Raw genomic sequence first — 27,817 nt, 5'->3', positions numbered from 1 at the left:
GTCTTGTTTTCCAAATGTAGAAATTGCCTTGTGCATCTATTTGTCACTCATGGTTACTCAATGCAGTAAAGAACATTCATTTCTAGAACTGAAAAGGATCACAAATAAACTAAAGAGAGCCATGGGTCAAAATAGAATCATCAACAAATTTGCTCATGCTAAATCTAGAAAATGTAACTTTCTAATTGCAGTTTTGTTACTTTTGAAGTTTGAAACTGATACCTACATGTAATACTATCACTGAAATGTGAAATATCAACTCTACTGCTAGACTCTTTGGCTCACACTACTGCAGGAGGAGTACACAAAACACATGCTATAGGTTGCTAACCTAACTCAACTAAGAGATGATGTAGATATTCAGAAGGTCAATCAACTCAAGAACCAGGCAGTATCAGATATGTCTTCTGAGCCATGGTAGAAGAGACCCAACCATTTTCCCCTCATGACCAAAAAGCAAAAGGGACAACAACAATGGCAGAGCACATGTCCATACCCACTATGAACCAACACCAGGCTGTTCAGGAGCCTCTGGAATGTTAGGCCTGTGTAACCTCGAAAGAGTGACCCAGGTTTTGATATTGACAAACTGCCCTTACTTTTGTTTGTATGGCCAGATGGTTAGGGTATTTGACTCATAATCTGTGGGTTGTGGGTTTTAATCTCTATGCCACCAAATACACTCACCTTTCAGCTGTGGGAGCATTATAATATAACAGTCAATCCCACTATTCATTGTTTAAGAGTTGGTAGTGGATAGTGATGACCAGTTGCCTTCTCTCTAGTCTTTCACTATTAAATTAGGAATGGCTAGCAGAGATAGCCCTCACATAACTTCTTCAGATGAACCTCCTAACAAACTAAACCTAGAATGGAAAAATGTATGGTTGTTGACAGCAAAATGTTTACCTATAGGTATCTTTTGGTTCCCCAGTTTAATACATTTTGGATTTTTTTTGCTCAATTTCCAAGTGAGAAGTCTGTTTGTCCACATTATAAAACTATTACTTTCTTTGCAAATTATGCAGTAAATGATACATTCACTGTACATGTAAAGGATTGTCTTGTGTTAAAAATTGTGTTTTTTTTCTGGTATATGTGTGATGCTGTTCATACCTAGAAAAATGACACACCTGTTTTGCATGTTCCTGGAATATCATTGTTTTTCTTCGAGGTTACTGTGTACCTGTTTAAGATTCCTGGCTAAGAAAAATAATGGGGGATTCTTTAAAAGACATTTAGTGATAAGGCATTTAGTATTGTGTAATTACTTAGTATAACATCTCCGACCTTGTTCGTCTGAAGATTTGTTACCCCAAATGAAATACAATGTGTGTGTGTTCTGTCTTGATAGGGTCGGATGTTTCCTCCTGGATATACACTGCTGGCCCAAATTTTAAGGCCAATGAACATAAAGAAAAAATATGCATTTTGCATTGTTAGACTCAACCACTTATTTGAGTAGAGCTTCAAAACATGATAATAAGAAAAGGGAAAATAAAAATAAAAAAACTTTTTTAGCATTTAATAGGGAAAATGTGAGCACAATGAAATTAGCCTGGTTTGTCGGCTGGTGTATTTGTCAAGTAGTAGATTTTTGTTAAAGCTCCACCAGCTTTCTGTTTATACTCTTTCAAGTTTTAATGATAAATTGCATGAGGATCATGATTAATGTTTTGAAGTCTTTCCCATATATGATTTGCTTTGATAATAATATTAACTATTCTTTAAAGTTATTAAATTGCTAAGATACATAATTATCCTTAATAAAAGTACTAATTTCATACTTCATCCATGTTTTCCTCATCAACAATTAAGTTCTTATTTAAATTTCTTAAAGGCCAATTTTTTTTTCAATCTCATTTAATTCTTTGGACTAAAATTAATGGTACAAAATAGAAGCTGACAGCATTTTAAGGTCCGTCTTGGTTTTCATTATGTCTTTCTTAATCACAATAACTTCCAGTTAATCAATGATTTTTTCTTTTAATCTAAATATCAGGGTTTTCATGTTTCTGCCTTCATGCTAACTGCCAATAAAAATTAGTAATTTGTAAACAAGAGCCAATGTTATTCTATATTAAAACTTTCTTTTTTAAAAGATTTAGTATAATGGTACTTGTGTTACTAGTAATAACTAACACAATATTCAAAGAATATAATGAGAATAACAGAAACATGGTTAAACATAGATGATTTTTTTATGACAAATTTCTTTCAAATACAAGGTTACACACTATTTAACAGAGATAAAGTACTAAAAAAGGGGAGAGTGGCTTTATATTGTGAGCTACATCCTGTTGAATTTGGAAATATCAAAGAAACTAACAAGAAGATTGAATCTATATGGGTTTTTACTAGCAGATATAAAGGGAAAAGGCTTTTACTAAGAAATTGTTACAGACCACTTATGATACTAATGACATTATTAAGAAACATTACAATGAGATTAAGATATCAGATGTTAATGAAGTCATAATTATGGATGATTTTAATTTCAGACATTTGGACTGGGAAATGTTATAGTGAAATTGTGAGGGAGAAAGGTTTCAGAAACTGTTCAAGATGACTTTCTTCACTAATTAATCAAAGAACCTATTAAAAACAACACTATTTTTGATTTATTGTTAGCTTAAAATATAGAAACGATAATATTGTGGAAATTGAGGAACATCTTGTTGCAAGTAATCACTGCTCTATTACTTTCAATATTTAGATGCATATAAAGATAAGGAATAATGATATTTTAATTACAAATTCCAAAAAAGCAAATCTTGAAGGAATGTAACAAGAATTATCTGTTAGGAATTGGACAGATGAGTTATCTGGAGACACTGATAAAATGTGGAAAATTTGTAAAGATAATTTTTTTTAAATATCTAAGGTAAACATACTCCTTATAGAAAGAAAAGGGTAGCTGCAAGTAAAAAAAGTCAAATTGGCCCACAAAGAGTATAAGGGACAAAATTAAAGAAAAGCACAATAAATTTTAAAACTTTTAATTGACTGGTAAGACAGGAGGTTTAGAAGATTAAGAAAGTTGATGAAACAGGTAATTAGGACATCAGAGAAGATGCATGAGTAAAAGTTGGCTGAAAATTTAAAAACTAACAGTAAAAATTTGTTAAGTGCATAAAGGATGAATGAAATGTTAAGATGATAGAACCCTTGAGGGATGATAAAGGAAGGCTTGTAGCTAATAATTATAAGAGGGCTGGATTACGAAGTTTTAGTTTTCCTTCTGTTTTTACTAACACATCTTGAACAGTTGCCAGCTGGAAACAAGATCAAGTGAGATGACTGCATTAATTCTAAGCTGGTTTAAAGAATGATACATCTCAAGAGTCACATAAAACTATCCCAATGGTTTTGAAGGTTAAAAATTTGATACGTGCACCACTTGCTACTATTTTTGTCAGTCCTTGAATAGTGAGCAGATACCAAAAAATTGGAAGTTATCTAATATAACTCCTCTTTTGAAAGGAGGTGATAAATATTGTCCCAGTTATTATAGACTGATTAGACTTGCATCAGTTGTGAGAAAGTTATGAAAAGTATGATAAAAAAATACTTTGCAAAACCATTGAACAAAGTTTAGTTTTACTGGATAGTCAACATGGTTTCACTCAGGGAAAATCTTACCTTACAGATCTTTTGACATTCTTTGAAAGGGCTACATTTATGCAGATGAGGGTAAGTGTAAAGTTGGTGTATCAAGATTTTCAGAAAACATTTGACAAGATGCCACATAAGAAGCTTGTCAAAAATAATTATCTCTATAGGTATAGGAGATATGTTAGTAAATCAGATAGAAAAGTGGTTGAATGAAAGAAGGTAGAAGGTTGTTACAAATGGAGTTTACTCAAACAAGTGGGGTGCCTCAAGACTCAGACCTAGGGCCTTTGTTATTTTTTTATTTACATCACTGACACAGATGAAGGAATAGAAAAAACACTACTTAAATCTGCAGATGATATTAAAGTATTGAGTGTTGTTGGCTGTGAAGATGTTGCTGCTTTACAAAAGTATTTAGATCATTTATTGTATTGGGAATATAAATGGCTAATATGTTTTAATTATAATAAATGCAAAATAATGCACAAGTTATCATAACTGAATTATACAAATAGTTTGAATGGGAATAACCTTATGACTGTCATGACAGAAAGGGATCTTGGTGTATTTGTTGATCAAGCTCACAAACCATCCAAGCAATGTGCTGTTGCTAGTGGTAGGATAAATAGGATTTCAGGTTGTGTCTACAAAAATATTGAATACAAGTCTAAAGATGTTATAATTTCATTGTATAGGTCACTGTTTAAGCCCATTTTGGTACATTTGTATTGTCTGTTTGTTCTGAATTTCATGCAAAGCTACACAAGAGCTATATACTCTAGTTGTCCCTGATTTAGCAGTGTAAAGCTAGAGGAAAAGCAACTAGTCATCACCATCCACTTCCAATTCTTGCTCTACTCTTTTTCAATGAATAGTGGGATTGAACACCAAATTATAATGCCTCTAAAGCTGAAAGGGTGAGTCCGTTTGGTGTGATAGGGATTCTAACCTGCAATCCTCGGATTACAAGCTCCATAAACACTTAGCTATGTGGGATCTGCCACATTTGGAAAACTGTGTTTATTATTGAGCTTCTTACCTTAGAAAAGACATTGAACTGTTGCAAAAGGTTCAGAAAAAGGTTACTAGAATGGTGCTTGGGATAGAGAGGTTGCTAAAAGAAAGATTGAAATTTACACAGTTTTCTTTTGAAAAAAGAAGGGTTAAGGAGAATCTGATTGAGGTATTTAAGATTGTAAAGTGAATTGGTAGTGTTGATGCATCATCTTTTTTCATACTTAACAGTGAGAACAGAAGGACTAGGGGACACAAATATAAATTTTGGCAGTGTAGGAGTCCTCTTCAACTAAAATAGTTTTATTTTTTTCAAATATTGTAGAGCCAATAAATTTAAGTTTAGAGCAAAGCTAGATAAATGGTAAGGGCTGGCTTTAAGATTCAGTGATGTCGAGAAAACCCACTTGTAGAGAAATATATATGCAAAAACGGCTTGTTTGGGTTGAGAAAATATTTTATGTATAAGAGCGAACAACGTTTCGACCTTCTTTGGTCATCGTCAGGTTCACAAAGAAAGGAAGAGGTAACAATAATGTATTTCCATTAGTTTCAGTTGTAGTATTTACCTATAAGGACCTTACATTAACACGGAAACTGTAGGTTATACATGGTGTATTAATCACATATAGCGATTTACAATAGTTGACACTGTCAATACAAATATAGATCAGTGAATCTTAGTATTACTCTTAGTCTGTTTCATTTGTTGCATAGATTAAATTATGTTGATTATTATATCTGACGGCAATTCACATGCAAAACATGTTATTACCTGGATTTAAACTGTGTCCACCTTTTTGAAAACCTTCTTTCTTCTTATTTCTCCTCATTTTTGTTTTCGACATTTTAAGCAAAATATAAATTTATATATACACGTGGAGCCATACCCAATGCAAACGCCCAACTTGATCACCAGAGGGCACGAAAGTGAGTGGTATTTAATAAAGTTTTCTTTCATTTTCTTCCTTTTGTTAAGTCAGTTTCTTGAATACAGTAGATGTGACATGGACAGAGTTATATAATTTCATATAAGATCAGTAAATGTACTAATATAATGAATGATAATGTTTTTTGTTTTTTTAGTATCAAATGGTGAACGGTTGGTTAATTGGTAAATACTTTAGTGTGATAACCTCTAGCTCTCTGATATATACCTTTTCTGGTAGAAACCACAAACACTGAGAAGAGTTATTGACCAGAAAACGCTTTACTGTCTTTTGACTTTGACTGTGTTGAAGAAGGAAGTGAACTTTTGTGGCAAAGTTTAAAACATTTTTTATTTATTTAAAAAACAATCGAAGTGACCAGCGCACACATCGAATAAATAGCTTTTATGCTGGAGATATTTTGTAAATATTATTTAGAGAGTCTGTTATTTTTTGTTTTTCTGTCCCCAGGCTAAAACAGTTGGCGTTATCAAACTAATTGTAATGCATGTAGCATTAATTATTTGAGACTAACTATTTATATTAGTAATGAATTGAATACGCCTATATTACCGAAATAAAACAAGCACCGTCACTCAACTTCAATTAATTAAACAGTATGGAAAAACAACAATAATATCTGAGTATCATGTGTACAATACTTTCGGTTTTAACAATAACAGTCTACAAACAGTATTATCAACTTTTACTTTAATAACGCTTTGTCACGGCATGGCCAAGTGGGTCGCACCAAACATGCTTGCCCTTTAAGCCGTGGGGGCGTTATAAGTTACGGTCAATTCCACTATTCGTTGGTAAAAGAGTAGCCGAAGAGTTTGTGGTGGGTGGTAATGACTAGCTCCCTTCCCTCTAGTCTTACACTGCTAAATTAGAGATGGCTAGCGCAGATAGCCCTCGAGTAGCGTTGCGCAAAATTCAAAAACAAACAAAAACAGTTACGTTTTGGAGACCACTCGTCTTGCAAAATTGTATTTAGAACGTTTTTAATGTGTAGTTTTTTCATAAATAGCGTTCTTGTAAGGTGTATTTTAATAAGTGTCGTAATATGATATTAGTATCATTTAATAACCTAGTGATGTATGATGAAAGTATTTCAACACACTGACAACTGCTTTCTAGTCAGAGCGACTGCATAATGTCTGACGCCAGCTCCTGAGAGAGAGTGACAGAGTGTGTGATGGGCGATCTGAAAGAGCTCTAATAGTGGACACAGAGAATAACAGGCAACTATACCGTTCTCTGCAGCTCGGGCCCGAAACTGATGTTTGAGGATCGAGAGCAGTTGAAACATGTTTCATTGAGGAATTGCTGTTTATGCTATTCTCAAAATTTTCTATTTGATGCTTGTCTGTGGCTGTAGCCGAGATTGTTTGGGAGGAGTAGCCATCAACAATGTTGACACCAGGCAAATTTGATCATTTAGTCTCCTGAGGTTGCTCAACCAACGTTGTAGTAGCAGGAGTTAAAGAGAAGTTTGCTTCAGTTGGAGTGTAGTTTTTCTCATCGAAGATGAAAGTGTGTATCTGATTCCATCAATGGTACATTTCACGAAATTTTGGTGGTATCATATGATATTCTTCAACTTTGACATTACTATTTCTAACTCAAATATCAATTCTGTAATTCACGGCAAGATTGCAGGTGAACTTTGTTCTTCCAGGATATCAGGAAATGTTGGTTTCTTAGTCACGGCAAGTATATTTCTCGGCAACTTTGAAACTGACATGGCATCATTTGTGAACAGGTGCCCTCCATAAATTCCAGGGCTTATCTGTCCATGACTTCTGTCAGAGCCTGCGTGTTAGAGACAAGTATACCAGCAATTATTATTCGTCCATTGGTTGTGTTACCGCACGACTGAATGTTAAATTAGGTCAAAGAGTAGTATAAATGATTGGTAGTGAAATAAATATAAATATTCAAATACGCAAAATAAAAAAAATGCATTTGAACTCTGCAATATAGTCGGGTGACTAAACACAATATCAAAGAATTTTCAAAGATTTTATCTCATATAGTAAGGTCAGAATTCAAGATGTATTGTCACCCAGATCCTGATTGATCAGAAGCTCATCTAATTATGTAAGTTTAAGGTCACAATTACCTGTTCACAGCTACTATCTGTCCTAAAATTTAATTTTCGACACAGACTGCTAAGGGTATTACTTTGTCATTTTTAAGTTTATAGATACTTATGTATATGTTGCTTTAATAAATTAATTCTGTACACCTGTAAATGTCATTGTGCACCAAGTTTCGTTTGCTATATGTCAGCTGTTGTTATGGAAATGGCAACATTGCAGCACAGCTATTTGTAATGTATATACTTTTTCTCCGTCTCTTTTATTTGTTTTATGAAAAGATCCCACGTTCAGTTGAGAAGAAAAGATTGTGAGACTGCGATAACTGATCCCTACACAAAAAATGAAAACAGTAAAGACACTATATACCAGTGGTAATACGTAACCTCTGATCACGAAAATACCCTATCACTGACATTCCGCTTCCACTAAACTTCATTCACGTACAATTTATCACAAGCCTTGTCAATGCCAAATCAATGCTATGTGAACATTACTTTGTGCCTCAGACCATTCATTCACAGTATTTACTCTCAAGCATTTCCATTACAACCCCCAGTAGCACAGTGATATGTCTATGGACTTTCAACACTACATACCACGTTTCGATACCATGGATTTTTATGTAGCTTTGTGCTTAATTATAAACAACAATAAAACCATTGCATCCTGTATTGAAACAAATGATAAAAATGTATGAGGTTTTGAGTCCGTTTTACTTTATCATTGTAAAAAGTCTAATGATATTTCTTTGGGTTACTGATCTAAGCGGTGCTGATAAATCAATGAGCGAAACTGTAGTCCACAGCATTAGATCTACGTCACACAGTTTCATTTCAGTTTTATATTTTTAACATAAACATACAAATGTTTAAAATATTCAGCAAAGCAAAATGCTTGTTAAATATTTGTACTTGCACGACCAAAAGCATTAAATTATAACCAATGTTTGAAGTGGAATGGGATGAGATACTATCTCACTTCTTTTCAGAATTGCCGAAAACTATCACACTGTCTTTTAGTTGACTGTAAACTTCTCAGAAGGAAAAGGTTCAATAGACGAAGTAATGAATACTTACAACAGCAAGGAACTGGGTAAAGATTTTTTTTAATGTCATGTAAAACTGAGGTAGAAATGAGACAAAGTAGTTCATGGATGGAGTGAATGGAACCTCTTGCAATGGACCAAGTTCATAATCACAAAGTAACCATTGAAATTTCTATATTATACTTCATAATAGTATACACCTGTTTATATGTAATTTTATTGTTTTATTACTCTTTGAACTGTGTCTAACTAATAATTTTGTCAAACAAATTGGAAATCGCTTGGTGAATGAAATCTAATCCAACCTAATAAGTTTTTTTTTTTCATTTCAATTACTTTTATTATAATAGCTCCCCGCTAGTACAGCGGTATGTCTCCGGATTTACAACGCTAAAATCAGGGGTTCGATTCCCCTCGGTGGGCTGAGCAGATATCCCTTTGTGGCTTTGCTATATGAAAAACACACTTTATTATAATAAATAAATAATACACATGAAAAACATGAAATAGGGTACTTAGCTACAAAATTCACAAAACATCCTGCTTCCCCTTTTCTCTCACTTCAAGCATGAAATTTATAATCTAATGCAGACAGAAAACAAACCAAAAATACAAGCAAATTATCCCACAATTTGGAAGGAGAAATTCGAAACATTTGGAAGCTCGCGATCTTAGGTGGAAAATAGTCCTTCAAAATATCCCAGTCCGAGCAAGATTAAACAAATTTAAAATAAGAACATCAAGCACATTCCCATTATTTAACTGTATTGAAACATCAAAACACGCTATGGAGAAAGTTCGCTCCCATATTTGACATCAGGCATTTTCTGTTAACTGTAATCCTGTAACCAAACCTCATATTTTTTTTCTTTCTGTACTTACTAGAAGAATTTAAAGCGTAGGCTTAGACAACTAGATGTAGGGGTATATTCCAGCTAACAAGAGAAGATATAAGCGTCGTTCTCAAGATTATAAGATCAAATGTTCGCCTGCGTCTGAAGGCATGGCTCCTTAAACTCAGCAAACAAATGGAACCTTATATATCCCATGTTATCAGCAGTGGTCTGTATCTCAAATTTTAACACCAGTACATCTCTTGGAAACACGTCTGAGTCACTACAAAAGCTCGAGTGCACCCCAAGAGATCGAACGGGAGTGACTGAGTACGACGGGCCAGCTTCACTATTGGATTCAGTGTAAAGTTCCTTTTGTACTGTGGGCATTTACGAACTCGGATTCTGTACCACCTTTAGGATTTGGAATAGCAGAGTGAATAGCAACTTTATCCATCGATAATAACCACACACTTTCTATGTGTAAGTATTTCATGTTTCTCTCCATTCAGATCTTATTTCAGCTCCTCTCCAGAAAAGAAGAAAGAAGATGCAAAGGACATCAGATTAACAGGTAAGTTCAGAAACATTAGTTTAAAATGCCAAGTGGTGCATCTTCCCGAGTTCATCTGGAGAGGTACAACAAGCATTAATACCCACGAAGCAATAATATTAACATCATCAAAAGTAAATAGCGGAGTGGTTTGTTTGTTTGTTTTGAATTTCGCGCAAAGCTACTCAAGAGCTATCTGCGCTAGTCATCCCTAATTTTGCAGATTAGATGGAAAGCAGCTAGTCGTCACCATCCACCGCCGACTCTTGGGCTACTCTTTTACCAACGAATAGTGGGATTGACCGTCACATTATAACGCCCCCACGGCTGAAAGGGCGAGCATGTTTGGTGTGACGAGGATTCGGACTCATGACCCTCAGATTATGAGTCGAACGCCTTAATCCACCTGACCATGCCGAGCTAACGGAGTGGCGTGTCTTTGGAAACACACCCTGCAGAATGGGTATTACATTAAAACCCATGAATCTATGAGTGTAGAAATGAAGTTATATGCTTTCATCAAAAGTGACGAAAGTTATGAAATCCATTCTATACTCTTAAATAAAAATTACCATATTGAACTAGTGAATAAAAGACTAAAGTGTCTAATCATTAAATAAATACTTTTCTTTTCCAGAGTCAAAAATCTCTTCTCGGACATTTATGGAAGGTTCCTATAGCATAACTTAGTTGAGACAGGAAAGAGGCTTCCTTTAACCTCTCTCCAGCTCAAACAAACTCTAAGCATGCAGCAAACATTTGTGAATCACAATTGGTTTGAAGGCTAGAATCCATTCTAGAATGGTTTCTTTAAGTTTTTCTAGGAGTTAGTTTTTTCCCACAATAACAAAATTGATCATAAATGAATGAAACACTGTATACCAAGTTTACACAATAGTTACTGTCTGTGAATTTCAATTTTTGGAGATAATTTCATTTGCTTAAGAATATTTTGATTCAATCCGACTCAAAAATATTATTTTACTTCTACCATTGAAAACAGTCGTTTTCCCTTATTTAATATGAGCTCAATCGTTACTTTATGGTATCCTCAGGAGCACTGATTTACCTTGTGGGTAGTATCTATAACTATCATGAAAAACAACCAAAAACGTGTCACAGATGTAAATTGAGTTCTGGCACTGACTAATTGATTGTTTAAGTGTTTGAAATTTCACCATGGCGTATGACTAATATTCATCTCAGTTGGTTTTCTTAGGATTTAAAACTTTGCAAGCATCCATTTAATATGTTGTAATATCCATTCTACCATAAAACATAAGATTAGGGATGGTATGGTAAAGTGTGTATTTAACTACACCCTATGCTTTACACAGCTCAGGGCATAGTTGGATATCAAAAGTAACTCCCTGATCATTATAGATGTCTTCATGTCAGTCCAACCACAATATCCAGTGTTCCACTAACACATCAGTGCTTTATTCTATTTAGTCAAGTAACCAATGATGATATCACACACTGCTTACCTCATTCTGGCGCTGTTACAAAGTTAGTTGATATCCAAATGTATTAATTGTAATGAAAAATCAACAATTCTCTGCTGGAATCTCCCCTTTCTTAGAGAGTTTTCCTATAAACAATGCTCATCATATAAGTTGCGAACAAAGAAAGTATATCAGTCTCTGCACTCCGCTAGTACAGCGGTATGTCTACGGATTTACAACGCAAAATCAGGGGTTTGATTCCCCTCGGTGGGCTCAGCAGATAGCCCGATGTGGCTTTGCTATAAGAAATCACACATATCAGTCTGTTATTCTATGGCAGTGGAAATCAAAAGCTTTGTCTTAATTGGTTGGAAACTATAAAAGCCTGTTATTTTAAAATATATTTTTAAAACTGAGAAATCGGACCTTAGACTTGTCAGAAAAATTACTATTACGAATTTTTCGAATAAACGAAACAAATCTTACATATTATACGTTTATTCATATATATATATATTGGGAATAAAGTTGTTTAATTAAAGTTTGAATGTAGCAGTGTAAAAGCTCATTACCTGTGCACTTTTACCCAATCATAGCAATGGAGTTAAAATTATTGACAGTCAGTGTTGGATTTGTATTACATCAGTGAAATTGGGCTATGTATACCTTTAATCATAAAGATTTGAACCATAGTAAAAAATGTACAAAATGAATCTTAGACTGAGGAAATCTGTGATCTGCACAAGCTAAACTTAGAAGATTTTTCCCAGACCTAAGTTCCGATGCAAAATACGCAAAAAGGCAATCTAGCTTGGTTGGATAATAGTCATTAACACAAAAATTGTATCACTGAATCACAACAAGTTTTAAAAACTCGGTAATACCAAAAACACTGTTAATTATGAAAGGTCTGAAATTTATTCAAATTTCATCGTCAGCGTTATAACTCCCCAGAAAAGCTAATTCACAATACCCTAACTATAAAAAACAACATCAGTTATTGAGTAAATTTATGTATTCAATCGGAAGTATGGTTTACCAAAAATACACAGAAATACTTTGTCCCTCAAACATGGTTTTTACGCCTACAAACACTCTATATATTTTGTACCTACATTAAGTTCGCTAGCTAAAAATGAATTCACTGTTAAAGACAATTTTTCCTTTGCTCAAGAGATATCTAGCTTTTCTAATACAAACCAATTCATTAAGGCCAGTTTTGATATTAAGCCCTTATTAACATCCCAATTGAAGAAACGATTAAAATAATTATTAAACAGTTATTCTTAACTAAAATGACTCTGCACTATAACTAACAAAAATTCGGAAAACTCTTAAATTGGCCCTCGTTTTTAATGGTCATCTTTTTGACTAAATAGATGGAGTTGTAATAGGATCACTCCTAGCTCAGGCCCTTGCAAATACTTTTCTGTGTCATTACGAATGTTAATGGCTGGATAATTGTCCCCTTTATTAAAAACTATTATTACATAAACGGAACGTTGATGACATTTTTTCCACTGTTTCACAACACTGATCATGCCAAGAAGGTTTTAAAATACCTAAACTCAAAACATACGTATATAAAGATTATGCGTGTGATGGAAGAAAACAATAACTTGGATGTTCAAGTAAAACAGGATGAACAATATTTTTGTCACATCTATTTGCCGTGAAAAATCATTCACTGGCCTATTATTACATTCGTTTCGTAAGTTTCATGCCAAAGTCCTTCAAACACGACCTTGTTCTAAATCTTCAAAAGAGAGCGTGTACTATCTGTTTCGACTACTTCCGACTCAAAACTTTCAAAAATTCATAATATTTCAAAGTATTGGCTATCCCCTTCATTTCTTACACTCTATCACGCGAATAATTGTAACAAATAAAGTAGAACCTACCAAAAAGTCACACACTGTTTCAAAATACTCACAAGTTCCTATGACTCCTTTTCTTGGCAAACAAAGTTTAAAATTAAAATATCAAATTCAAAAAGTAACCCAAACATTATACCCACAAATTTAACTGCGTTCAGTATTTACGTCTATCCATCCCTAGAACATCTATCCGTGACATCCTTCATCTGTTTAATCTGTATGTCCGTCGAATCTCCACTTGAACAAACCATAATAAGCTGTGCTACTACACGAAATTACCATTCATATGATTGTGGGTAGCAGGCTTATTGTCAAACCATATCTTACATGTGCATGCTTTTAGCTATTAGTATTCACAAATTATTCTATTGTTTTCTTTTATGCGTTTATTTTTTCTACAAGTATAATACTAGCATACTAGCAATTATGCAATTTACAAAGTTTCACTATTTGGATCTTATTTTTTATCTCCCTATAGTATTCTTCCAGAATAAATCATTGTGGAGTTCTTTTATATTATTTTTCAACAATACAATAATAATCGGAGAGAGAATTAAATCTAAGGAATTATTCCTTAATTCAATCGTATGTTTTTAAGATTTTTAAAATGGAATGAAAAAAGAAGAAGAAGACGATAAAATTTAAACCTTCCTCTGAAGATGACGCTGCTATCTTGTTTATCGTTTTTGAGAGTCTCAGGACTCGTAATGTAATTGCTTTGACATAGTGTGGTTATCACTGTTAACGGTTTTAGTTATTTTGATCAAGATAAAACGTTCGAAAGAAGAGTCAAAATGGGCAGCGTCGTTTGTTCTGGTGTGAAGAATTTACATATGGTTGTACCCACAATTGTTTTATTTGGAGTAGCTCCTCATTATTATTTAGTTTGGATGCTATGGCGATTGGTTTCTCTTGCCCTACCCACATATATATATCAAAAGGGGGATGATTTCTGCTATTCATTATATCAGCGTCTCGTTCTATTTTTCTTTGAAAACCTTACGGGTACAGAGGTAATTTATATCATTAGTTTAATTGTTCATGTTTATTCATACATAAATTATAATTGAATGTTATTGTTACTGTTATAGAGTGGAGTAGGTTTGAACTTGAAGTAGGAATTTTTAACTTGTTAAGACAAGTTTTTACTTTTAGTTACAGCTAACGCATGATATTTAAATTTCAGTATTGTAACTTGTTCTAGTTAACACTGTATAAAGGCTTTGTTTTTGAGCTGAACTTATTTGGGTATTTCATTAGAATCTAAATACATAAGAAACTGAATTCAAGTTTATTCAAAAGGTTAAAAGCTAGCAACACGTATATGCACTTACATTTATGCTAAAAAATTGTTATTGAGTATGATTACAGGCTTGGACTGTAATGACAAATTAATCAAATGGCAAACATTCCATTTTATAATATTGAATTTCAGTATATATTGTTTATTGTATTCAAACAAATAGACACAAAAACAGTAACATCTTATTTATAGAATGCAAGTTTTAGAGTAGTAAGTGTTAATAATGAATGATCTCATAGAAAAATGTCAAAATACCATTTTTATTTGTAGTGAATTTAGCTTGATTATGTAATAATTAATGAAAATGAAAAATTTTCCAGCTAAATATCAAAATTTGAAGGATGATTGGTAGCTGTTTAATTTTTGGTATTATGAATTTATAATATAATTAAACAATAGTGTTATGTCAGACTGAAATAAATGAAAATGTAAAGTCCAGTTAGTCTAAAATGCACTATTTTAAATATTAACTAAACATACTACAATAGTACTTAGTATTATATAGTAAATTATGTTAGAGAGAAAGATTGTTTAATACAAATTGCATAATTATTAATTCTTTCAATATTCATTTATGGTGTTACTAAAATGAACTTGTTGTGATCTAAGTAGCTGTTACTATCAGTTATAGGTTTTTAAAAGCTTTTAATCTGGAAAGTTATAGCATCTCTAGATGACAGTTTATTCCATAGGTTTAAGTTTAAGTGCTTCAATTAAAGATGAGTTTTGATTTTTCCATCTCTTAATTTTGTCTTCTTGGACTACTGCATATTGAAATTAACATAAAAATACAACTAATTGTTCAATTGTAGCAATTCACTTAATTTTGAATGCTTCAATTAGGTCATTCCCAAGTCCTGACCATTTGTGTTTTTAAGGAATGAAAGATTGACTTGTCCTCATATAGAAATGTAACTTTGCATATTCCATAGCATTCTAAAATTATTTTATGCAAATATGAATGTTTAATTTATTCCTTTATTTATTTATTATTTTCACTCATTGCATAGTAGCTTAGTTTTTAGCATATTTCCATGTTTGTACAATTAACTGAAAACTGGACCAATGTGATGATACTGATAGCTTTCTTTAACAATTTTATATTAAATAAAATAATCTAGTATTTTAATTTTGCAAGAGTGTTGATGCAATAACTTAGTGAAGAATGGATCACTAGAAAGGAAATCATAAATTAATTTAGTGTTTGAAATGTTGGAAGTTAATGCAATCAACTGTAATAGAGTTTAAATTCTTCCATAATGTTTAGAAAGCAGATTTTTTCTCTTGTATCTTCTAAAGATTGTTTTTTTCCAACTGTTATTTTTGGTAACACTGTACTGGAAAGTGCAGAAGTACTATTCTATAATATCAACTCTAGATAGTAGTTAGTATGGTAAGCTAGGCCTGTAATGACAAACTAAAGATAGGCTGTCAGGACTTCAGGCTAAATAATAAGACCCCATTAAAAGAGAAATAAATTTGGTAAAATATGGTTATTTTATTTGTATATAGTTATATTCATTTCTCCTGTTTGTATGAATATATAACACATTTTTATTATTATGAAGTTGCTTGTGGTTTTAATATATCTGTCTTAAACTTGTTAATAAAGCTACTGTTTTAAAGATGTGAGTTATTTATTGTGCCCAAAATTCATTGAGTCCAGTACGTGTAATGCTTTCATTTGTAAGGTAGAGAATAAATTACATTAACGGGAATTGTGTCAGATGTTTGAAAATACTGAAGAATCAAAATTCCATTGAAAGTGTTAGTGACATTTATTTTTAATATTTTACAATCACAGTTTTATACATAAGAAAAGAAACAAGTTGGTGGTTTAAAAAGTATGCAGTTTGTTCATGTAAGTAATACCATGTAAAGTTACAAAAAAAACTGTTAGTATTTCAAAATTTCACTTTAAACCAAACCACTATTTAATAACTTTACATTGTGTTATTTTATAGGTGGTTCTTCATGGTGATGGAGAGGATATATTACGAAGAAAGGAAAGGGTGCTGTATCTTAGCAACCATCAAAGTACAAGTGAGTAAAATTATAATGTCCCTGTTGAAAAGAATAGATCCCTACATAAGGTTCTTTTCATGGGAAAGCACAAAACAGTACAAGAAACCTAGAAAAACCAAGTCAAGCTTATTTTTTCATTAAAGAAAATACAGTATTGTCTAAAGTGTATTAAATTTTAATTAAAAGTAAGATCTCTGCATGTAACATAAACTATATCTGATTTTTGCATCTTTCCATATTTGTTTAATACCATATGTGCAAGCCAGTATAAAGTTAACATTACAGTAAGTAATAAAAATCACAGTTTAATGTATTTTATTGTACTGTTGATGAGAGATGTTTCAATTGCCAGATACAGAATCAAATGTGTATAAGATGTTGAATTGAGTCTTTACTAAATTCAAGAACCTTTTCACATAGTGTGTGGAAGACATTCATAATCAGATATGCAGGAGGTATTGTTAAAACATTTGCTTACAGATTATTTTGTATTGATGCTGATTGCATCATCTCACTTTTAAATTGATTGTGTTTTCCTTGAACTTACAAATCTAATTCATAGATATTTGCAATACTGAGATAAGTTACTAATAATAATATTGGGTATTGTTAATTGAGAAATAGAAAAGTTATGAAATGTGATGGTTTAATTTTTTTTTCTTTTTTGATTGTTCATATCATTGGCAATTTGATTCCAAGATATCACAGAATAAGGTCAGGATGTTTCTTTTATTTGTTGATTCATGAGTTAGGTGCAAAGTTCAATGTACATAGTCTATGACAAGAGTATATTAGATTTCAGTTGAATAAGCTTGCACTTTACACTGCTCACTTCATTGGTGTGGATTTCTGTACATGGTGAGGGGACCTCCCAGGGAAGGTTCTGTTCTTTCAGTTTACCTACTCTGGGATCGGAACATCCACCCACGTGTTTGCCATGTGTGGCAACCCATGAAGGAGAGGAAAGGATTCTGGTGGTTGAGGGGTCCAACCCTAACACACCACTTTGTCCTTGAATTCTTATAGACGGGCAGCCTTGGGGTGGCTCCCCTTGGGTCAGTCAGCTGGTCCACTTGGGCTAGGGTCAACCAAATATCAGTGTTGGATGTTTTCAACATATGTTGTGGACATTGTATCTGATGCTGATGTTTGGGTATAGTGCTCACAAAACCCTGGCATTGCTGCAATGTCCATGTTTGGCATTGTGGTGCGTCCCTTCATAGGGCTTCATGGTGGGTGGGGTCAGTGTGCACCAAAATTTTTTTTTTTTTTATTATGGATCCTTCAAATAAAAACTTAAATAAAATGGTGAAAAACCGTCCATGGGTAAATGACCACATCTTGAAGATTCTGGGCAGCAATCTTCAACATCTGTAACACCTGTTGTACCTCATTTTTTTACACTACATTCTCATTCAGACAAACCTTTAGGGCAGATGCCTCCCTCTTTCATTGAGAAGGTCTAGAGGGACTTGCTGGCTCTCCAAAGTCAGTGAATAAGCTTTGCCACCAAGGCATATTGGTGGGAACATCCACATCTCAACACAGTGAACTCCTCTTGCATGGAAAGGTGATTGGGGATATACCTATTGAGGTTACGCCTCATGCTACTTTGAAATCATCACGAGGAGTTGTTGAGAGGGATTTAAACAACATCCTTGAGTCAGAGATTCTTTCTGGTTTATCTACCCAAGGAGTGTCTGCAGTGAGGCGTATCTCCACTTGCAAAGATGGAATTATGATGCCGACCAATGTACTCATTCTGAAATTTACATCACCAAATGCACCTGCCACCATCAAGGCAGGTTATCTCAATTGCAGGGTATGACCATACATTCCAAACTTTCTCAGATGTTTCCAGTTTCAGCAGTTCAGTCACTCGAATACATCGTTGTGGTTCCTTAACGTGTGCTCCTTGTGGTGGCAAGGACCATGGTGCCTATGAGTATGAATTGCATCAATTGCAATGGCTCACACCCATCTTACTTTCGTTCTTGCCATAAATGGTTGAAATAAAAGGAGGTGCAGCTTTTGAAAACAATTAAAAAACATTACTTACCCTATCCACCACTTCATCTCGGACATATGCTGCTGCACTTCGTTCCACTACTACAGTGGGAGTGTTGATGGATCTCTCTGTGCCTTGAAAAGAATCATTCTCAAACCAAATGAAAAGTCTTTTGACTTCCATGGTTAAAAAAGTTGATGTATCAACTTCAACACCCATCTCTGTCCTTTACATGTATTCAAACAAATCGAATGATCCACTTCCTTTGGTTCCGGGTACAGGTATTCCTCGGATACATCTTCTTCATCCACCCCAAGATGCAAAACAATCATTCTTTCACGTCCTCATTCACTGGAATCCTCTTCCAAGAGTAAAGTCCTGCCCAATCAACCCAGGGCAGGATCCATGAAGGTTGATAGACCTCCTTTGAATAAAGACAGTAAAGAAAAAAGATGTGATTGTAAACAGAAGGGTTCTCTACCCAATTTGCCTAGACATAAATAAAAAATGGTCACCTTGATACAATGGAACTGTCGAGATTTATGTTCTAATCTGGATGACTTCAAAACACTGATTGATTCTTACCTTCCTGCATGTCTTTTTTTACAGGAAACCTTTCTGACACTTGCTAATACAGTCACCTTTTGGCAGTTTTCTATGAACAGAAGTGATAGGCTGTGTGATGGAGGGGTGGCACTGTTGGTTTATCAGCATGTGCCCACACTGTCTTTGCCACTCGACACAACCTTGGAGGCTGTAGCCATCCGCATTTCTTTGAGTCATGCCATCACTCTTTGTTCTCTCTGAATGTCACCTGGAGAGTCCTATGATCAATCAGACCTTGATGTTTTCATTGAACAGTTACTGTCTCCCTTTTTATTCCTGGGGGACTTGAATGGACATCATCCCCTGTGGGGAAGTACTAATATTGATGGGAGGAGTTGTTACTTAGAGTGTTTGCTCTCTGAGCATGTTCACAAATAATTTGTTGTCTAATTTACAAGTAAAGTAGAACATACTTAGGAGTACTAAAGTATACTATACGTAAAACTTATTGGTCTTTTTGTTAAATTTAACAATGCTCTGTCAAAAGTTATGCTCTTTCACTTAATACATAACATTGGTAATTGTCCTGTCCAAATACAAAATATTTAATTTATAAAAAAACCCACAAAAAACTAAACAAATTCCAGAATTATAAGTAAAGGAACTTTGCTTCATGGAGGTTCACACATGTGTTCATGTGTGAACACATCGAATAATTTAAAATGCTTAGTTTGATTTAAACTTGTAAATTCTGATCCAGTTGTAAGTTTTTATCTTTTAATGTATAAAGTTAGTTTATTGTTGTAACTTGTAGTTATTTTAAAGGAGATTTATAGAAATAGTCATTATTTGAGTAAAATTAAAAGTGTGTATTGTCTTGTATGTAGTGGACTGGATTGTGGTTCATATGTTAGCAGAAAGGCAAGGAAGCCTAGGCCATGTACGCTACATCATGAAAAACTCTTTGCAAGCTGTTCCTCTTTATGGGTTTTACTTTTATGAGGTAAAACATAGTTTCAGGATTATTAGAAAATATCAAATAAAATTACTATAATATTTTCTCTTACATAGTTTGCTTGTTATATCTAAAATTTCCTTGCATAGTTTTCTTCAGTATTAAAAATGGAAAATGTTTTGCTTGAACTTGACAATCATTCATCTTTAGAACAGGCCTACAGAATTTTATCCATCATCTTTGCTTACTTTTGATTCCACGGTCATCTGATGGTTTTGGGGAAATTTCACAACTTTCAGTACTCCCATTCTTTGTCCAGCAATAAAACATGTAATGAAAGTATTACTTTTATTAGTGGTATAAATGTGAAAAGCAAAGTTCAGCATGCAAACTTTTTCAAAATATAACTGTCAAAAGTATAAAATTTCTTTGACATGGGTTTCAAACAAAACATATATTATCATCTGTTATCACTATGGGGAGCAACTGAAAATTTGAGCATGCCAAGTGTGGTAGCAGATGCAGGATTTACCACTTGCAATATGAACATCTAGCAACCATACCCAGTCAATTTTTACTTTATCTCTTGCAAATTTTACAGTGTGTACTAATCCTAGCCTTAGTTCCATGAAGCACTGAATTAATTCTCCATCTACTTGTTAATTCTGTAACCTGCTTCATTGTAATTGTGTAAATAAACATATATTCTTGAAAGCATGTCACATCAGTGGTGAATGAGAAAGGTTGTTTGGTAAAAATATAAAATACCCTCCTCCCCTTCATTCAGTTTCTCTCATTTCCAGAATAAGTGTTTTCCAGTGTCACAGTTGCTTCCAGTTCTTTCTCACAAGTCATTCTTAAAGGTAACATAATTTCTAATCCCATGTAATTTACATGATATTGTATATAGTATTAACAGTTTATAAATTACTTTTTTTTCTGCATGATTTCCCTTTAAGGGTTTACTTAAAGTATAATGGTGACAGGGTTGATGTAACACATGAAAATATGTGAAATTCATCCAAAAACACTTGAAAAAAAAACCCAACAAAACAAGTCAAGATTTTTTTTTTAGCTCAAACATTTAGTGATATCTTATGAACACAGCAAAATAAAGGAACTCCACATTGCATCATTTTATTTTTGTAGAACAAATGCAGTTATACTGAGAGCAGGGACAAGTAAGTTTGTAAACAACAAAAAATAGTTTTAAAGTTAAAATTTGGTCTACAAATTTAAATCAACTTAGTTTTTGTGATGATTTGGTTTGAAAACACACCTTAGCTGTATATGTGGGTATACCCTACAAATGACCTTTATGGGAAAATATTCTTTGGTTATCAAAAATCAGCTGGAAAAAGAGGTCATTCAGAGGGTATACCTGTAAATACAATTATGTTTTTAGACCTAAATATCACCTTTGTTTAAACTATAGGACCAAATTGTAGCTTTAAATTTACTTTTCACTGCTGTGAGCTGGGCTACGTTGGTTCTATTAAAAGAATATTATTAATATGTATGAAAGAGCATACTGTCACATTGAATCATTTTATTCAGTGTAACCCAGCAATGATTCTTCAGTGAATGAAATTTAATCACATATATGCAAGAAAAAAGTGAAAATATGCCTGTTAAAGAAACTTCTATTTATGCTCCCAAAACTGAGATACATCTACAGTTTAAACCTGATCATTGGTAATTAATTTCGATATATTTCACAAGTTTGAACTTGAACTGTCATATGTTTATATTAAAGTAGATGTTCTACCTGGTGTAATATTTACAATATTGGTGTAGAATTTTGCAATTTGCTTGCAGATTTACAAATGGTAGTTACTAAGAATTATCAAAATTTTTAACATATTTTGAAGGATTAGCAATGGTTTTAAGAATTATTTTATTTATCTTGTTTGGAGTTATTCCATTTCTATCAGTATGCATGAAAAATAATGTACTATAAAACACTACCTTTTTAAAAAGAGGCTTTTAGATGGTAGTTAACAATGTTTTTTTATTTTATGTGTAACAAAATTCATTTCTGTATGGTAGTTTGGAGATTACACTTAAGCTATTGGTACAAAGTTTCATGTGAAAGACTTTCACTAACAGTTCTAAACATTGTCTGAACTTCTGCAAGTGCATGAAGCTTGTAAAGTTATGCAAAATGAATAAAGTTGTGAATCATTTACTCATTGGTAGACTTGAACATACTGTAAAACAAAAAACCATCATAAACTCCCACAAAAAGAACAGTTTCCACAAATATTTTAATTATGAAAATAAACTGTTTTATTGATAGTAAAAATTTCTATTGAAGTGTCAATAATATAAAAGATAAAATCATTACTTAACTATTTAAAAATTATTGAGTAATGAAATAACATATTTTCTGATATGTTTAATATATATTAATATTACTCTTTTTATAGCATGGATGTATATATGTAAAACGAGGCAACTTCAACCAGTTAAAAATGATGAAAGACCTTAAATATTTAAAGCACAATAGAATACCTGTAAGTATTGACATTGTTAGTTTAGTAGATAAATGTTAAATCTAATTCTTTTGTGATATGTAGTTGTATTTTATCAGTGTGTGTGTGTGTGTGTGTGTGTGTGTATATGTGTGTGTGTATAGTGTTTATCAATAAGTAAATACTTAACTGTAAAATTTAATTATGTACTTCAACTTTCATGAAGTATATTGAAAATGTAATTGAAATTTTAAACTAATTTTAGTAAAGATAATATTATTGATAAAGAATTTCTTTACAACTTATATAAGTGAATAAATTAATTGTGATCTAGATATGATTAAAAATAATCATCTATATAAAATTATGAAAGGATTAATTATCAACCTGTGCTTATTTTTGACATTGAGTTATTAATACTTTTAATTAATCACATGCATATCATTTGTATACATAAATTAGCTATTGCTATTTGTGTTATTTCCATAAATATAACCAGGAATGGTATCTACAGTAAAGTTCTTTATGTTGGAGAGACACACAAGCTGACCTTTGCACCTTTTCTTCTATCTATAAACATATCCAGGAGCAAAAATAATGATGATTTTTTATATATATATATGAGATCAACTTTCCAACAGATATTGAAATAAGGTCACTGAGTAAGTTGGTTTTAACATAATTAAAATTATATGACTTATTTGAGAAGAATTTAATATAATAATTCATGGAAAATTTTGTTTATAAAGAGGAAATGTATCTTAAAATAATGATTTATAATATTTTCAAAACTCTGTTTAGAAATTTATGTGAATTTTATTATTTTAGACCTGGCTTGTGATTTTTCCTGAAGGAACTCGGTTTAATCCATCCCTACCACAGCTGCTTGAGAGAAGTCACAAGGTTGCTGAAGACCAAGGTACAAAATGTATTGTTTTACAACTTCTGATGTACATATTTCATTTTACAAAACATTTTATAACTTTGAAACTTGAAATAATTGCCTAATGTATTGTTTGTGATTACCTTTGAAAATACAAAATATTTTAAAAATGCTGGCCTTTAATGATTGTTAAGAGAAGCTGATTTGATGCTTTTTAAAACAAAATTCCTTGATTTATTGTCCTTATAAGGTGTGATCACAGTTCTAAGACATCACTTTTATTCCAAAGAATAGTGTAGATACATTAGTATTATATGCTATCCTCTTCAAAGTAATCTTCCTCAGCTGATACACACTTCTTCTAACATTCCTGCCATTGTCGCAAGCAGTGCCAGAAGTCTTCAACTGTTATGAGACTACGTTCTTCATTCACATTATTATGGATGGTTGGAATATCATCAAATCTTTTTCCTTTAAACTTAATTTTGAGAACAGAAAAATTACACGGGGCAAGATTGGGAGAATATGAGGGGTGTGGTGTCAGAGAAATGTTTTTTTCTGCCAAAAATTCTTGAACAGACACAGCAGTGTGTGAAGGTGCATTGTCATGATGAAGAAACCAGTGACCATTCTCTTACAGCTCGTGGTGGTACCTTCTAACTTTCTCCCTAAAATGAAATAAGACTTCTTTATAAGAAGTCTGCTTAATTGTCTGGCCATGAGGTACAAATTTGTGATGAACAATGCCTTGAACATTAAAAAAACATGATCAACATTGTCTTCACATTTGATTGAGGATGTGGTGATGATAAAGATTTCCACTGGGATGACTGAAGTTTTGTTTCAGGGTCATAACCGTATGCTCGTGACTCATCATCAGTAATAATGACATTGATGAAATTAGGATCAATTTCTAGCCTTCTTTTTAGATCCTTACACACCTGTTGGCAGTTGGCAGTGAAACTTTTGGTCATCTGTCATCAGCTTTGGAAAAATTTCGCAGGCATTCAGTGAATGCAGATTTATCGGTTAAAATTGCCTCTCACAACCCAAAGGAAATGTCCAGTTCATCAGCAATTTTGCAGATAGTTAATAATTGATTGCTTAGAATTTTTCTTTCACCTTAGTGACTGTTTCATCAGTGAACAATGTCAATGGTCACTCAGAACATGGGTTATCTTTGACTGACTATCTTGGAAGCATTTTATCCACTAATAAATGATAGCCTTACTTAAGCAGTCATCACCAGAGACAATTCTTAACATTTCAAGAATTTTTGTTCCTCCTTTACCATTTTTCACACAAAACTTGATGAAAACACGTTGCTCCTCTTTCCTGTCCATTTTTATTACGATATGGGTAAGAGATACATCTGTCTTTGAACATGTTTTTTGCAACATGGGTATAAGATCTGGAGAAATGGATTATTTGTGGGGCAGATCTCTATTTGTACTTTGTATACACCTTAGTGAAGCTAACTGCCTCTGTACTACTGACACGTGTAACAGAAGAAGTCTTAGAATCTTTTGATCAGACCTTGTATTTACACTAGGTAGTAAGCAGCTTTCTCTTATCAGTATTATTTTTTAGTAGCTGACACTATTTTAGCAAGTTTAACTTATTTCACAGCAGTTTTCATATTGCTCTGGAACAATGTAGATACACAAGATTAAGATTCATTACTATTGTTGATCTTGTAGTTTTACATAATCCCTTGACTGGTGAAAACCATAATCTAATTGTTGTTGTTGGTGTAGGTATACAGATGTTTGAGTAATCTCCTGAATCTCGATAACCGTAGCCTTCATGTAGCTTCAGAACAGCTTTGATACACAGCATGGTTTCATCATTGTTGTTGTTCTAGGTATACAGTTTGTTGAGCCACCTCTTGATTCCCAAGAACAGTGGCATTCATTTAACTAAGGAACAGCTTTGATACATAGTATGGTTTTATAACTGTTGTTCCAGTTTCAAATCGTTCAACTTGTTTCAGCACACAGTAACTACGTCTTCCATACTTGCTACTGAATATTTGACACAAACATTACTATCCTTGAACTATTTCTCATTTTATCTAGGTTACAAGACTTTCAGTTCTAGTCTGTTCGTTAGGCATTCCTTATCCTTGTTTTGGATCCTGGTGGTTGAGGGGTCCAACCCTAACACCACTTTGGCTTTGAATTCCTGTAGACGTATGGCCTTGGGGTGGCTCCTGTTGGGTCACTCCGCTGGTCCACTTTAGCTTGAGTCAACTAAGTACTAGTGTTGTATGTTCTCAACAGGTGTTGTGGACATTGTATCTGATGCTGGTGTTTGGGTATAGTGCTCATGAAACCCTGGCATCACTGCAGTGTCTTTGTTTGGCATTGTAGTGCATCCCCTCATAGGGCTCCATGGTGGGTGGGGTCAGTGGCACCGAAATGTTCCTTGTTTATTATGGATCCTCCAAATAAAAACTTAAATAAAATAGTGAAAAACAGTCCATAGGTAAACGACCACGTCTCGAAGATTCTGAGCAGCAATCTTCAACATCTGTAACACCTGTTGTACCTCATTTTTTTACACTACATTCTCATTCAGACAAACCTTTTGGGCAGATGCCTCCCTTTTTCATTGAGAAGGGACTAGAGGGACTTGCTGGCTCTCCAAAGTCAGTGAATAAGCTTTGCCACCAAGGCATATTGGTGGGAACATCCACATCTCAACACAGTGAACTCCTCTTGCATGGAAAGGTGATTGGGGATATACCTATTGAGGTTACGCCTCATGCTACTTTGAAATCATCACGAGGAGTTGTTGAGAGGGATTTAAACAACATCCTTGAGTCAGAGATTCTTTCTGGTTTATCTACTCAAGGAGTGTCTGCAGTGAGGCATATCTCCACTTGCAAAGATGGAATTATGATGCCGACCAATGTACTCATTCTGAAATTTACATCACCACATGCACCTGCCACCATCAAGGCAGGTTATCTCAATTGCAGGGTATGACCATACATTCCAAACTTTCTCATATGTTTCCAGTGTCAGCAGTTCAGTCACTCGAATACATCGTTGTGGTTCCTTAATGTGTGCTCGTTGTGGTGGCAAGGACCATGATGCCTATGAGTATGAATTGCATCAATTGCAATGGCTCACACCCATCTTACTTTCGTTCTTGCCATAAATGGTTGAAGTAAAAGGAGGTGCAGCTTTTGAAAACAATTAAAAACATTACTTACCCTATCCACCACTTTATCTCGGACATATGCTGCTGCACTTCGTTCCACTACTACAGTGGGAGTGTTGATGGATCTTTTTGTGCCTCCAAATGAAAAGTCTTTTGCCCTGGTGAAAGCTGTATCAAGCAAACTGGCTGTCTTTCACTGCTATCGCAGAACTTGCTCCTGCCATCGTCTCGTCTCTTGGCCATTAATAGAGAACTGTGTGGCAGCAGTAACTGACTGTATTATACGGGCAGCTTCTCAATGTATTTCTAAAACCTCGACACGTTTTCCACGATATCCTTGTCCATGATGAAATCCTGTCTCTCATGTGGCACGGAAGGCTCAAAAACAGGCCTGGGATACTTTTGGCAGGTATCCCACACTCTCGCATGTCATCGCTTTCCAGCAGGCCCATGCACAAGCTCGGTGGGTAAGACGTCAAAGCCAGAGGGAATCTTGGATTAAGTTCACAATCAGCATATCTTCTACCACCAGTTCCAAAGTCATATGTGACAAGATTCAAAAGGTCAGTTGGCAATATAATTCTGTCTCCCTCTATATCTTGCTCTCTGATGGCCAGGAAGTAGCTGATATCTGGAGCATCGTTGAGACTTTAGGTGAAAGCTTTTGCCAGGTATCTAGCACTTCTGCTTCTTCCTTCACCGTCTTGGCCATCAAGACTCAGGCACAGTGATCACCTTTTTCCTTTCAAGCTGATTGTCTCTATGACTGTAATTTTCCCTTTACACTGGTGGAACTCAAACTGGCCCTTAATCGGTTTGGCAGTATATCTGTCGGACCTGATAATGTACACTATGAAATGCTGCACCATCTATCTCCTGCTTCTCTTGCTATTCTTCTGATTGTTTTTAACTGGATCTGGCAGGAGAATGTTGTTTTTGATGCCTGGCACCAAGCTATTGTCCAACTTTACTCTAAGCCTGGGAAAGATCACAAGATTCCTTCAAACTACCATCCAATTGCTTTGGGGAGCTGTCTCTG

The 27,817-nt window shown here is 33.8% G+C and overlaps 2 protein-coding genes across 7 annotated transcripts in view; one reads left to right on the top strand and one right to left on the bottom strand.

Annotated features, from left to right (window-relative positions):
• Positions 1–5,568, bottom strand: part of Ns2 (nucleostemin 2) — a 48,746-nt gene extending 43,178 nt beyond the window's left edge. The window contains exon 1 of the mRNA XM_076463940.1: positions 5,405–5,568. Coding sequence (XP_076320055.1) covers positions 5,405–5,477 — 73 coding nt within the window. The 5' untranslated portion in view covers positions 5,478–5,568. The remainder of the gene's footprint in view (positions 1–5,404) is intronic.
• Positions 5,569–14,072: 8,504 nt separating this feature from the next.
• The window catches only part of LOC143230413 (1-acyl-sn-glycerol-3-phosphate acyltransferase epsilon-like), a 40,695-nt gene continuing 26,950 nt past the window's right edge, over positions 14,073–27,817 (top strand). For 4 of the 6 annotated variants that reach the window (XR_013016430.1, XM_076463924.1, XM_076463923.1 and 1 more), the window contains exons 1-6: positions 14,083–14,429; positions 16,684–16,762; positions 20,186–20,301; positions 21,057–21,116; positions 22,683–22,769; positions 23,556–23,646. Coding sequence is in view for 5 of the 6 variants with exons in the window: in XM_076463924.1 (XP_076320039.1) it covers positions 14,211–14,429; positions 16,684–16,762; positions 20,186–20,301; positions 21,057–21,116; positions 22,683–22,769; positions 23,556–23,646 (652 nt within the window). In the remaining variant the exon portion in view is untranslated. Of the gene's footprint in view, positions 14,430–16,683; positions 16,763–20,185; positions 20,302–21,056; positions 21,117–22,682; positions 22,770–23,555; positions 23,647–27,817 lie in introns of all 6 variants that reach the window. The other 2 variants (XM_076463926.1, XM_076463925.1) reach the window with 2 other exon arrangements.

Source organism: Tachypleus tridentatus, chromosome 10 (genome assembly GCF_004210375.1).
Source record: "Tachypleus tridentatus isolate NWPU-2018 chromosome 10, ASM421037v1, whole genome shotgun sequence".
NCBI classification, from domain to species: Eukaryota; Metazoa; Arthropoda; class Merostomata; order Xiphosura; family Limulidae; genus Tachypleus; species Tachypleus tridentatus.
Note: the sequence above shows the minus strand (reverse complement) of the source record. Positions and strands in the feature narration are given on the sequence as shown.